The sequence below is a fragment of the Electrophorus electricus genome, chromosome 24 (assembly GCF_041902795.1).
Source record: "Electrophorus electricus isolate QZ-2024a chromosome 24, ASM4190279v1, whole genome shotgun sequence".
Taxonomy (NCBI): domain Eukaryota; kingdom Metazoa; phylum Chordata; class Actinopteri; order Gymnotiformes; family Gymnotidae; genus Electrophorus; species Electrophorus electricus.
Genome location: NC_137520.1, coordinates 9,570,212 through 9,584,654, shown reverse-complemented (window position 1 = coordinate 9,584,654; position 14,443 = coordinate 9,570,212). Strand labels below are relative to the sequence as shown.

Here is a 14,443-nt window from a genome sequence, read left to right as displayed (position 1 = left end):
GGTGATAGATGACCCATCAGCATACTCACTTAACCCCGTAAACCCCCCCCAACATGCAGTCCAGTCCACTTTATTAAGCATCCAACAATAATTAAAGCACTGATGCAGATCACCGAGTGGGAGTCAAGAGCCCCTACGAAGGGCCTTTAAAAGTACTTGACACACAGAGTCTCTTGGAGTTGTAGAGAAAATGTCACAGGGGAACCATCCATGACATAAATCCGCCGACATCCTTATGTTTCCACAGTGATAACAGACGCATCACCTTAGGAACCTCGACCTTTCCTTTCTGTATGTGACACAGGGCAAACAGCGCAGTTGCGCTATTGGTTGCCATTACTTATAACAACCTGACACACTCGTAAATGCGCTTTATGCTGCATACCGACGCTCCCTATTGGGGATGAAATGTTAAGGACAAAGCATAGACTATATTACTGAGTACAGAATGTATTGCTGTATTATACCAAGAAATTAACCTTAGTCGGTAGTGATTTGTTCTCTGTGTAGAACAAATGCTTGTGAGTGTGTGTGTGAGAGTGTGTGTGGTGTGTATGTGGTTTGTGTGTGGGGGTGTGTGTAGGTGTGTGTATGTCAGAAGCAAGTGTTTGACATAAGAGCAGTATGACAGTGGCTGAAGGAAACGCAGTGTCTCAGGCATTAGTGTTTGTCCAAACTGTTCTGCTGTTCATTCAAATGTTAATCTTCTTCTCATTACTTTCCTCTGTTCTGATCATTTCACATGATTTTAGTGGGTGCGTTGGAGGAAAGACAAAAATAGATTGCACACACACACACACACACACACACACACACACACGCTCACTCGCTCATTTATGTAATCACTCATGTGGTCATTTTTTGTTTGGAAGTCATAATCTAGCATAGTTTCCTGTAGCCTGGCTGAAAGAATACTGCTGGAGTGAATATAATAATGGAACATACCCTACTTTAACTCTAGATGATGGGACAGAATTTTTTCCCATAAAGATTTAGTCAAATCTTACCACAGACAGCTTTATGTAGCTTTACAGCGGGGTTTGGAATTTATGTTGGAGGAAGGTTGCCCCAGGACTTCCAGCATAGTTTCCCAGAGCCCTTTGCCACATTGTCCTCCTCATCATAGGCATCTATGGACTCAGGTCTCGCATTTTTGAAGGGGGCCAAGAACATGAGTCTCTTTATGCACAGGAGTGCCACTGTGTCTGCCTCCAGTGAAGAATAGTTATATTTCTTGTACTGCGTTGCTGTGCTCCCACCCCCACCCCCGGTTTCCTCCGCATCTTTGTTGGGTCTTGTTCACTTGTGTTTGTGATGTGAGAGTAAGCTAACTTGTGGGGAGTATCATCCCCAGCTGGAGGAGGGCAGCGCGTGGAGTCCCAACCCAAACGAGGCCGGTGAACGGGCTATGCTTCACGCGCCGGCCAGCAGTTCACAGATGAGGCTTAGCAGGCACTGCCACGCTGACCTGACACACCTTCCTTTCTGCTCCCTTGTTTCCTTTCTGGCAGTCTTTCTCTCACTCCGTCTTGTCCTCTTTCTTTTAATCTCTTTCTCTTTCTCACGCTCTCTTTCTCAACCTCTCTTTCTCTCTCTCACTATCTCACACCCTCTGTCTTTCTCTCGCTCTGCTGACCCCTTTCTCTGTCACTTTCTCACTCTCTCTCGCGCTTTCTCCCTCTCTCTCTCCTTCTCTCTCACCCACTCTCTCTCTCTTTTTCTCACTGAGTCTCTGAGCAGAAGAAACACCGCGCACACAACCGAGAGCGGCTTGCCAGGGCACCTTTCATGGGCATGCTTGCATGTGTACATGCATGCGCCTGTCTTTTATGTTTATGGCACTCAGGAAGGAGAAGCAATAACACATTTGTGTTTCCACAGCAACACTCTGAACCTTTTAAAACGATCTTATCCGCTCCGAGGGAGAGGTGACTAGGAGTAAGTCCAGCGTAGTGATGTTTGTAAGGCACACCTTAGCTCACTGCCGTCTGCAGGCTCAGCCCATTCCGTCGCTCCAGCTGACCTGCTCTCCGGGCCTGGGCCCGCCAATCCACGCAGGTAGCAGCACGAGCGCCTCTCTTATCCCGCTCGCACGCCTGGCCAAGTTTCCACCACACGCCCTCGAGCCCGCATGGGCCCAGAGGAGAGATAGGCAGTGAACTGGAGAACTGAGCCCCAGGGGACACACGTGCACAGAGACACTGGTTTCATGCTGCATCTCTGATGCACAAAGCCGTCCAGCACGAGTTTTAAAAAACAGCTAAAAGTGCATTGCTACTTAAGACACAATAGGAAAACGCAGACGTTTTACTGGCTGCCACTGTGGGCGAAAGTGATTCCTTCAATTACTGGAAGATCAGGGCTCAGAGGACAAATTTTAAACTCGAAACCAGCAAAACTTTGTACCTTTCAGGTTGCAGCAATATGTGACCTACATGCAAATACCAGTGCAGTTTTTTAAATGCTGAGGGTGAAGCAAATTAACTGTAAATGGGCCGTGTAGGGAACGGGAGGCTGTACACTGGGACACACTGGGACACACTGGGACACACTGGGACACACTGGGACACACTGAGACGGATTTAAAAGGAAGCGCGGCATTAAAGTGAGAAGCCCAAAGCAGGGTGGGTAGCGCAGAAAGTGCTGGGTTCCGCTGCAGCGCCATGTTCTCGCAGCACGCCAGCGTTGAGCGGGAGGGAAATTAAAGGCGGTTCAGAGCGCTGCTACTTCAGGTGGAATATTATATTTATCACGTTTACAGCAGTGTGGTTGGTGCACATAAGAATGTAGGTGAGGTCTTTATCAGCAGAAGAGAAAGCGCGCGCGTGTGTGTGCATTCGTGTGTGTGTGTGTGTGTGTGTGTGTGTGTGTGTGCCTTCTGTCTTCTGGGGCTGGTGGAGTGGTTGCATAGAGGAGTGGTGCAGCGTCATATTGCGTTAAAATTGGTGATGTGGCAACATAGCACCACTGCTCCCAGCATGCACACACACACAGATATTTTAATGTATTCGTATATCTTTCTGTTCCACGTCCCACCTCTTTCTGTGTCCTTAACCTCGGCTTACTCTCCGTAAATCTGTTTATTTCCTGTTCCTGCCTGTTTTGTCTGTGACACTGCCTCCCTACTCCACCTGCTGCTCCTGCCTGTGAGAAGGACTCCTTTCATATTTGTGTCGTGGTGCGCAGGTCAGATCTACGTCTCCACTAACCAGCACCTTAACTACAACACATCCACCTCGCAGCTCCTCCTGTTACAACACCAACACTCTGCAACACAACGTTTGCCGTGCACAATGTTCATTACCAACTCCTCATTAATTAAATGTCAGTGTCTTACCACAGGGCAGCTTTTGGCTGGTTATTTCTGCATAATTCGCCTTAATGCAGTGACTTGTGTACAAATCCTACAAGCACTGCTGTTCATATGCACTACCCCTAGCCAGTGCCTATGCCGTGTAGAGACTGTTTCACCACCCAAACAACAACGTCACTTCAACAGTGGTCCACTGGTCAGAGACTGACTATGGATGACCAGGGTAGAAGCAGGCAGACGTCAAGTGCTGATGTCACATGCTGATGTCACATGCTGACATCGTGTGATACGTTTGTTTAGGTAAGGGGCCGCAGTCCGGACCTGGACACGCGCATCTTTACCTCTGTGTAATAAAATGACCTGCAGTGGTCTATGCAAGTTTCTAACAAAATGTTCTGCATCACTGTACAAAAGGAATGACCTTTATGAGCACAGCAAGCTTTTGCTGGTTTAGCTGGCCATTTTACGGCTATAACCATGCCATCCATCTCTCAAATCTGCTTCTTTCATCTCTCCCTAATCTGTACAGCTTTTGTAAAAATCTCACCACGCCAGCCCCGTCTGATGCTTGACACCCTTGCACTTTGAAGGCAAATCACGTTCGTGACTTCTTTGTTTGTACAGGAGAGAATGTGCATGTATTCCGAAAACTGGTGCATATGTAGCACTCTGCTTGCGTTTTCTGAGCCTTGAGAGGACTGTTTTTGTCAGTTATATGGCATCCTGCATTGGGTGTAGCCTACGCTTTGGATGTAGCCGACTCTTTGTTTCTCTCTCTTCACTCGCTTTCCCTTCTTGGAACTCCGAGACCCGTTCGCTTGAGTGTAATTGTGTTCCTGCACCGCAGGCTAAGCACCGCGGAAACACTGTGGCCCACGCGAGCTGACTGTCGACGCAGGAGAAGTGAATAAATTGGGGCCCGACCCGAAGCCAACATCGGAGACGGCGGAGGCCGGCGTTATCAGAGATGAATTAAAAATGACAGCCAGTATCAAAGTTTCAGATCAAATTTAGAGCTGGTAGCTGCAGTTGTGCTTGAGAACTGAACTGCATTCAGACAGACAGATGAGCTGCAATATGAAGATTTACTATCCTGCCCCGTGTAATCCACAGCCCAGACAGGCTGAGATGAAGTGCCACAGACCAGGGACCAGACAGGAGGCCCAGATGGTAACTGTCTCACTGTGCTCACACTACAGCCAGGAATAATTATAGGAATAATAATTTTAAAAACAACATTCCATCAGTCTATTTCTGTCTGGAGCAGCAAACACTCGCTTCTGGAAGGAAAACTTTCCTGCTTCCTCCTGTTTCCTGCAGTGGGTGTTGCTTCATCAGTAGTGACAGTAGGTTTTTTTTGTTGTTTTTTTTCTGCCGGAGCAGATGAAGCCCAGTCTAGAAAATCAAACGTCTCGTGAGCTGTGTTAGCCACAGCCACATCTCGAAGAATGAATCGGAACTCCTGAATTCGTCTGTTGGTGATTTGCAATTCTAATGCATCACATCGATTAAGCAGCCTATCAGCGCAGCGGTTTGCGCCGGGCACCCACAGGTACACTGTCTCGCAGAAGAACATAATCGCCACCGGCGATTCAGAACACCGTCGGCCACTTCTCGTCTTACTTTGTTCGAGAGAGCTGCGTAACGGGAAGCTCTGCCACATGCCCGTGCAAAGTCTCAGTCTCTAAAATGCCAGTTTTGTAGATTACTGCATTCTGAGGCTCTGTGGTATGGCTGTGGCACACCACACTGGCTCCTTCTTTCTCTGTCTCTCATACACACTTGCACTCCTGTGCTCTTGTGTGCTCCGGCACATTCCCCCGGGTGGGGGTGGGCTGGGGGGGGTTTCTGGGCATGTGTCTTCCGGCCTGTTATATGGCTGGAATCACTGTTGATGAAGGTAACACTCTCTCCACAGCTCCGAGCCACACGCCGGCACGGCGAGGCTGAGCCGTGCAGATTGCGTCTGGTGAGAAGCCATTTCCTTCCCCTTTTATGTCTGTTCTCTCCATACACACAAAGGAGACAGAGGAAATTGCAGACTGGTCCCAGGGGTCAGGCAGCCCTGGAAGAGAGCAAGACAGGAAGAACAGGCGCACAGAAAGAGGGCTGGAAAACACAGAGCAATAAAAGAATAATTCCTAATAAGGGAACCATGCAAGACGAGTGGCGGCCTCTTATTGGTTATGTTGATTTGCTCCTCCGTGCTCGTTTCTGTTGACTGCTCACACGAGTTCATCCCTGCTGCCAAAACTAGATCTTATGAAAACAGTCTGGCCCTCTTTGGAATGTGTTTAGTTTTTTCTGCTGTTTTGACAGATGAGACTGATGGTCTTTGCGGTATGAGCATCTGCCTTCAAAGACGAAGGCTCCTTGTTCCTGCGCGTACCCCGCGTATCCTGTGCACCTGCAGAACTGATGTTCAAGGCTTTATGGCCATGCAGCCAAAACGCAGCCCCTCTGAATATTCCCGACAGTTTTCAGCTGACACATGTCAGGCTACGGCACTATGAAACGTCTCGGCTGGGTGGGTCATGGCCACAGGCGTGAGGGGCTGGGAGTGATTTATGGAGGGCGCGCTGTCATTGGAGGCCTTGCAGATCACAGAGGGAAATCATCTCCAGAATGAGCTGCGTATATTGTATCTTTAAAGATTGCGCTGGGAGTAAAATAACTATGTTGGGAGTTGTGGTTGTATTATTTGTACTGATTGCTAGTAAAAGAAAACACGTTATAAGGCAATTATGTTTGGGTTCTGTCATGAGATTCGACTGTGATGTGAGTTGTTTTCACAGGGTATCTCATTAATACGCCTCCTAATTAGCCAATGATAAAGATCCCAGTATTCTGTTTACTCTCTCTATACTGTTCTCTGTTCTATTTTGAGTGCTTTGAATTTATTTTGCTTTCTTTCTGTTTTCAGGGAGCTATTTCTAACACCCCCTCTGCCCTCCCCACTGGACACCATGATGAAAAGACAGGATTACATTTCCCACTGTTGACTGAGGGTGGAGTTTTTGCTACTAATGTTGTAACAGATTAAAGTCTGAAGGTCTGAAGGTCAGAGTTTAAGGAAGCTTTTTCTCTGGTAAACTGCCTTATTTGCATTTATCTTTTCTCTTTCCGATTAAACCCGCTCCACTGTGTCTTCTCAAAGCTGGACCTACGTTTTTGTGAAGAACTCACTTCCACACTGATCCTTCCCCCTTTCAATTCATTTTGTCTGATGTGGATCATAATGAGTCTTTTCCAGTCTGGGCTGTAATTTGTGTGGAGTTCCATCAGAGATGTCTTTGTGTAAAACAGAACGATCGAGGCTTTCCATCTGGAGACTGAAACACATACGTGCTGCCCACACATACACACACACACACACACATGCCGCTATGGGAAAGCTGCGCGCGCGTGCACACACACACACACACACACACACACACAACCAATGAGGTCTGACTCAGCACCCTTTACACTCACTCCGTCTCTCTACCATGCTCCTTTAATGCTGTTGTCTCTATGAAGGAGAGTAACCATCTGTTTATTCTCCAGACAGAGAGATCTCTCTCACACACACACACACGCACACACACGCTCACACCCCTGAGTCTCTCTTGCTGCCACGTGCCACAAGCCACCCAAGATTCCTCTGGTTGCTGCCTCTCTCTCTCTCTCTCTCTCTCTCTCTCTCTCTCTGCTCTCTCTCTCTCCTGCCTCCCTTTCTGTACCTCGGACCCATGCAGCTGTTCCTCTCACGTGCCTCATCGTATCAAGACTGCTAATTACACATGCCGGGCTCCCGGCTAGCGCCCCCGGCCGCAACTCTCGGCAGGCGCGCTGACCTTTAGGATGGGCTTCTCCCAACCGTGCTGCTCTCCAGCCTCCGTCTCTCTCTCACGCGCGCCCACACATGCGTACGCACGCATGCGTATACACTCACAGACACACACGCACCCTCTGCCCCGAGTGAAGTCAGTAAATGGTAAATATCAGTGCTTTGGCTGTGGTATCATGCGGGTGACTGGGATGGTTGACACAGGGACTGGGGCTCGCTGTCTCACGGGGAGGACAGTCACGTCCCCTAATTGGGGCCACAGCTCCAGCTCCGCCAGACGCAAGCATACTGCAGGGGCCAGTGCTGCAGTTTAATTAGTGGCTTTTACACTGCGCTCTCTCAGTCTCCACTCTCTCTCTCTCTCTCTCTCTCTCTCTCTCTCTCTCCCTGTGCCAGGATCTAGCTGTGTGCCGATAACCCAGGGGCTGCTGGGATCCAGACTTGTTCCTGCCTCTCTATGCCCATAGCGAAGGGGAACTGGGCACCATTTGTAAAGTCCTAGCTGTGGATTACTGTCAGCTCTGAGGTTCGAGCTCCACAGGCCAAGGCGGGCCCTCTCCAGCAGACACGGAAACCTCCAGGGGAATTACGCCCGAAATGCGACTCGCTGCTGAAGCGGCTTAATTACCGGAGGCCATCGCCCGAGCGCTGTTTCTTCTGGGAGAGTTCCGCTCCTACCGTGAGTGCTCCGTCTCCAGCCGCGTCCTTCCAACCATGCCGATGTCCCTTTCATGCGCCGAGAGGAGGAGAAAAATATAAATGTGTTTTTTTCACATCTGTTTAAAAAAGGTAACAAAATGAATAAAACATTGAGAGACTGAAGGCTGTTTTTCCGCAGTTTGCTGCAGTTGAACCCCCCCACTACCGCTACCTCTTCTCTCTCTCGGCGAGGAGGATAAGAGAAGAGAACTCTGGTGACCTGACAGCAGCCGCTGCTCCCGAGACCCCGCGCTCCACGTTAGTCTCCACGTTAGTTTTTTTTTGCCGCCTGTCCTGCCCCGCCTGCCCTGGGATGCCCTGCCGCCCTCGCACCCTCACGGAGCGATGCCCGTGCCCGAGATGGCTCTGAGTCCCGCAAAGTCGCTGCGCTGGGAGGTGTTCCCAGGCATGGCGGTGCCACGCGTGTACTGCGCGTCCGCGCTGGTGGCCGGCCGCCTCTACGTGCTCGGGGGCTGTGGCGAGGGCGGCACGCTGCTGGACTCAGCCGAGGTGCTGGACCTGGAGAGCCAGAGCTGGTGCCGGTTGCCCCCGCTGCCCACCGCCCGTGCCGGGGCCTCGGCCGTGGCCCTGGGGGACCAGCTGGTGGTGTTGGGCGGCATGGACGCCCAGCAGAACCCGCTGGCATCAGTGGAGGTCTACCACCCCGACGAGGGAAAGTGGGAGAGGAAGGCTGGACTGGGCCAGGCGTCGATGGGCATCGCCGCACTGGAGAGAGGTAACGATGTTCTCCTTTTCTGTTACCACCTGCAAAGATGTTTAAGAAGATTCTTCCGTTAGCTGCGTACAGCCGAACTCTTTTATGGAGTGGCGGTCTTGCTTTGTGGGTTTGAGGATTGTCTGCATGCCAGAAGCGAGAGTTGCACTCATTTCTTCTTCTCAGCTGGCGCTGTCTGATTAGTTGTATTGTCCGTGTCTCATGCTGTAATGATGGCCTCTTTCCCACTGGTCCACCTGAGCGCTGTGGACTAAACCCATTAGTCATTCCATTACACTCCACAGAGTCAGTCTCCCTAGCTTGTGGCTTTCTCTCTCTCTCTCTCTCTCTCTCTCTCTCTCTCTCTCTCTCTCTCGTCTTGTGTTGGAATGAGATGGGAGAGACATTTAGTTTAGTTGTGTTCTTCCTGTCCCTTAGCTCCATTCCGCCGTTCTGCTAGGCTGTGGCGCTTGTCACCAGCCCCCACGCCCCAATCCACACGCCCCACTCCACCCCGCCACGCTCCACACGCCCCTTTGGAACAGGAAACCAGCAATGAGGATGTTAGCATTTACTTTGCAGCCGAAATAAAACGGGGCCACTACCGTTTTCCGTGCTGGCTGTCTGGTTCTGTTTGTCTCCGTGTAGAACTCACAAGACACAGGGGGTGAAAGCGCATGAGACAGGGAGAGAGTGAGAGAGAGAGAAAGAGAGAGAATGAGAGAGCGCGCGAAAGAGCGAGACTCAAGGGAGGGAATGGGAGCCTGCATGAGAGCGCGAGTGAGAGAAAGGGAACGAAGGAGAGGATAAAACGAGAGGAGGAAGAGAGAACATGAACAAAGATGTCCGGCGGTCAGCGTCCGTTGTTCAGGACTGCGCAGAGACCAGCAGCCTCTGGCCTTTTCACGTCCACTCCCGAAACGCTTCTGCCGCCATGTTTCTGGGAGCATGAATCGCCTCAGACTCGTAGGCGCGTGCTGCCTGTTTCCTGTTACCGTCAGCAGTTCAGCGCAGGGGCTTTAATCCTGAAGATAATCTCGTTCACAGTAAATGACAGCCATGACATTTAGACTGAGGTAAGGAAAAAAGCATGAGAACGGTGGCCTGAGATAAAACCTTCGGAAAGTTTTTATGTCTGATAAAGAAAGCTGACGCTGCTGGTTTGCTAAAGCGCCGTGGCGTGCGTTATTTCCCCATCGCTCGGCCTTTAAAGCAACTGTGAGGTTCTGCTCTCAGACAGCTGCTGTGGGCCCTGTCGGAACACCTCGGTCATAAAAGCCTGCAAATCTAATCATGACCCCCTTCCTTAAACAGAATAATAATAACTCTATGACAACGGTAGCCGGCCTTTGATGACTAAACGTCTTGTAGGTTAGACCTAATTAGTTTATTCCCTTCTATAGTCGTGGTAATGATATTGGGGTCTAATCCTAAAAACAACCTAATCTGACCCAAGATGGTTTACATCACACAGAGAACTAATCCCGAGCTCTTTTCTTACACATCGCTTAGCGTATCCGTGCCGTAGGGCAGGGCAGGGTATTATGGTTGGTGACGTCTTGGGGGTTTCTCCTACTTGAAAACCTTTCTTCGAACACGGGAAACCTCCTGAAAACTCCAGCTAATGTCTTTTAGAAACAACGCATATTTTTCACACCAAATAACAAAGAGCAATTTTCCGCTAAACTTTCAGGAGTAAATACTCCTAAGACAATTCTTTAGATTTAGTTTCTGCAGATTTTGCTTTCATCCCTTTCCCCCATTCTTCAGATGACCAGTGATAGCAGTTGACACCCACGAGAAAATAAATTTGATTTGCCCCTCTGTTCTCGTGCGCTCTCTGCTGTAGCGATCAAAACAAAGTGAGATCAACAGTACCTACACAAGAACACACAAGAACACACAAGAACACGCTCATAGTAATAAAAATGACATTCAGATGAATACTGTATTAATTCTAAATCTCACTCTCATTGCTTTCTGACAAGTATTGTTCAGAATGCTTTGAGTATTGTATCAGGTCTGTCTTTGGACTTCACTGAACTGGCTTCTCAGACTTACTATTGTATTAAGATATTCCATCGGTTGTCTGAGCAGAAAGAGAGGGGGGCTTTGCTTCGTTCTAGGAAGTGGAAGAAGACCGGAAAAAGAAGAGAATAAAGATATTATTACACAGAGAATACGCAGAGAATATTGGCTGGGTTCTGTAAGGCAAGTCAGAGTGACTAAGTGCGTAGAACTTGGATTTCAGACTGGCAGCATTTAGGATATGGGGACTATTAATCCTGTGAGGCTCTGTAATCACGTCCCTGCAGGGCACGCCTGCCTCACAGCCGGCTGAGGAGGCCCTGATGGGCACGACTGTGCCGCAGGCCGGCAGCTGCTGCCTCACCAGTCTTCTGCAACTTCCCATTTCCTCCCCATCTCACTCGCATTCTGTTTTGCCTCATCCTATTGCTCTCTCTCTCTCTCTCTCTCCCCCTCTCTCTGTTTGGCCAACGCTCCTTTCCCGCTCTCCTCTGTCTCTCTCACTTCCTGATCAAGAGAGCATTGCTGTTGCCTAGCAACGGGGCTTGCGCGTGCGAGCGCTCCTGCGCGTTTGTGCGTGCATGGCTGTTTGACCCGAAGACATTTTTAGAAGGAGGCGGGCCGAGTCTCCGCGCAGAGCCGCGACTCCGCTGCCGTTGTCAGTCCTTTGTGTGCGCGTGTGTGAGCGCGAGACAACGTACTTATTAGCGAGCCTCTGTCCGCGTCACCACTATGCTGCTTCCTCCAGCAGTATTCTTGCGTGACCCGGACAACCTTTGGTGTTTTGTGTCCTTAAGATATTCCGCTCTTTTCTGCGTTCTTATACAGTGATACTTGCTGCTGCTGTCCTGCCTCCTTGTTACGTCCCGCTGGCTCTACCGTCCCGTCTCATCCCACCTCGTCCCGTCGCTTCGTTCTGCCCTTTTCTCCTCTGTCTGAGTACTCATTGGCTAATGAGACTGGATCGGTGGACGTTCGGCGGCGCCGCCCTCATGCTTGCTGGGGTTCGCTTTCGAATATGTCGAATATGTCTAAGACACCCCCCCACCCCCCACCAAGTGTGTTCACCCGCGTGAACCGGCTGCGGTTCGATTTTTCTCACTGCGAATTATGTAAGCGTGTGCTGCGAGGGCTCCATATTGCGATGCTGAGTCGCGATAAACAAAACAGCAAAGTCATGTTGAAAAATGAAACTAGATGTTTTGCTGACAGGCGATCTACAAAGAGCTTCCTCTGAGAGCCGGGAGATAAGGTATCGATTTGGTGAGGCCTGACATTGATTTGAGAACTTAAATCTCTGGTGTCTCTCTCACCAGTCATGCGAGCTGAAGAACCGTAAACTCTGCTGTAGAATACATACGGCTGCTGAAATCAGTGAGGCTGCAGGCGTTCTTTATTTCATTAGCAAAGTTTCGAAGTTCCACTGTGGAAAACTATGTTCTTGTGTCTTTGTTAGGTCAGAGTGCTGCCGAGGGTAGTGCGTAGGTGAGCACCACGCACGATGGGGAGCGTTCTGCCAGTCTGAAATGGGTATTTTGGGTTACATTTCGAACTGCAATGTATTTTGGGTTATGGTTTGTATTTTGAAAATGGGTTGTATATTGAAAATGGCATGTGTGCATGTGTGTGTGTGTGTGTGTGTGTGTGTGTGTGTGTGTGTGTGTGTGTGTGTGTGTGTGTGTGTGTTGAGGGTGAACAAGTGTCCTCATTATGTGAATGTGTCCGAGGAGATTGAAAGCCAGCCCCATCAGTGATGGAGATTTAGATCTCTATGGTAACTAAGGAGAGGAGAGGCAAGCATACAAACGCACTTTCACCCCAGAGCACCTGTGTTAAAAACAGCACCTATAGTGCTGCACGTTCCTGCTCTCTGCACGTAGTAGTTCAGGGCCACTGCGCTTTTAAACCTTTACATTACGGTAATTAGACCTCGCCCACTGTGTTCCACAGGCCGACGCCCAGACAGCACGCAGAGGTTTGCAAATGTGATGTGTGCTACTTACAAGCACCTCTGTCACATGCACACATGCATGTTCTCCCAATCTGGGGAGTGAACAGATCTGCAACCATTAGCCTTGCTCTCGCCGTGTTGTGTAAGTACTGTTTGATCTCGCTTTGCGCCAGTGCGTTTGATCACTGTATAAAGCACAGGCCACTGGCTTCTGAGGGCTGCTCAAGAATAGGGAAAGATTACGCAGTACGCGATTATGCGTACTTTTGTCCTCTCTTCATCTCTCACGTACATACAGATGAGCTCATTCCATTTTTCAGTAGACCTCTAAAGCCTTTCCAATTGAACTGGTCCAGTTTCCACCACAATTACCACAGGGTTCATTGTTTTTGAACTCAGTGGACCCATGATGTGTGTGTGTGTGGGGGGGGGGGGGGTGTTTGAGTGTGTGTGTGTGTGTGTGTGTGTGTGTGTGAGTGTAGTGGCTGGGGATGTGTGTGTGCGGGTGGGTGGGTGTGTGTGCATGTGTGCGTGTGACTGAGTGATTGAGTTTGTAATATCCATCAGTCTCCCTTAATATTTTCCTCCGTGTCCAGCCACCTCTCTGCTTCAACCCACTGGCTCTACTCTTGAATACCCCAGGGGGTTCTGGGAGGAGTAGTTTTTCTGAACTACATTGCTCAGCCAGCTGCTGTCTCCATCCTCAGTTCTCACAATCACGATGTCACCAACGTTGCAATGATGGGAAATCTTCTGGGGTTCTGTGCTTTTCATTGGACTTTGATGCTCCAAAAGTAAGACGATTAAAGAAGTCACACAATGTGCTACGAAGCTGACAGCACATTGAAACCCCTCCCCCCCACTTCACTGTGTTTCCAGCCGAGAAGTTTATTTTTTTCTCAGGAGGGTTTTGATCGTGTTTTCCAGACAGCTTTTCCTTTCTCCCTTTGCCTGAGGCATGGACACAGTCCACAGCTGAAGTGATGGGCGGACTCCGGGGTTGCACTAGGATATATTATCGCCGCAGTTACTCATCCCATGAGCCCCCTGTTGGGGCTGCTCGTGTTCCATTATATTCTGGCTTTTGTTGTAATTAAATTGAACATTTTTTACCACTTATCTGCATTGCTGAAGTGAAATTAGAGCTGTAATCGAAGTGTAATTGAACAATGTCTCCTGCAAAGGCGTGCCATGTACTCACGTACAGTTAAAGCAGTGGAGGGAGTAGTTAGGTAGGGTGGGCTGAGCTGGAAATTCATTGCTCTGAGCTCTTGGAGAAGAAATGGAGCTCATTTGGTGTAAAGACTTCCACCAGCGAGAGGTAAGAGGCAGGCCACGGTCAGTCCCACGCAATACCCTCATGAAGAGCAGAGGTATTCCTTTGAATGGTGGGTAATTATTGTAAAGAAGGCGAGGTATAGGAGTTAGTCTATAAAAGGCTTTATAGTGCTTTTGGACCTGTTAATGAACTACAGTAGCACTTAATGTTACGGTCACTGCTAAATTAAACATTAAATAATTAACTTAATTAAACAGTTATTACAAACACAAAATACAGTTATGTGTACATTGAGGAACAAGTTAGAAGGTCAGTATGTAAACATCGGCATATTTTAGGACTAACCAGACATGCCTGTGATTATCTCAATTCGCATTTGTGAATGTTTCTATAGAGCATCTGAATACACTCTGTATTTGTTATACTGAAATGATACTGAAATGCCAAAATCATCCCCTTCAAATGAAGCATTGACCAGACAAGCAAATTCCTGCAAGACCCTCCCGTCCAAAGCAGGGAGCGAGCGCTCCGCTCCCTGAGCCGTGTGGCCACATGCAGCCCTCACATGTCCCGGCGTCCTCCCGCCAGCGCGCAGCGTGCCTTGCTGTGTCTGATGCCGTGAGGTCTGG

At 49.3% G+C, this 14,443-nt stretch overlaps 1 protein-coding gene across 7 annotated transcripts in view; it reads left to right on the top strand.

The window, feature by feature from the left end:
• Positions 1 to 14,443, top strand: part of klhdc8b (kelch domain containing 8B) — a 64,279-nt gene that overhangs the window by 2,454 nt on the left and 47,382 nt on the right. For 3 of the 7 annotated variants that reach the window (XR_014119742.1, XM_035522475.2, XM_081707039.1), the window contains exons 2-3: positions 6,237 to 6,401; positions 7,539 to 8,577. Coding sequence is in view for 6 of the 7 variants with exons in the window: in XM_035522475.2 (XP_035378368.1) it covers positions 8,187 to 8,577 (391 nt within the window). In the remaining variant the exon portion in view is untranslated. The remainder of the gene's footprint in view (positions 1 to 6,236; positions 6,402 to 7,538; positions 8,578 to 14,443) is intronic. The other 4 variants (XM_035522473.2, XM_035522476.2, XM_081707038.1 and 1 more) reach the window with 3 other exon arrangements.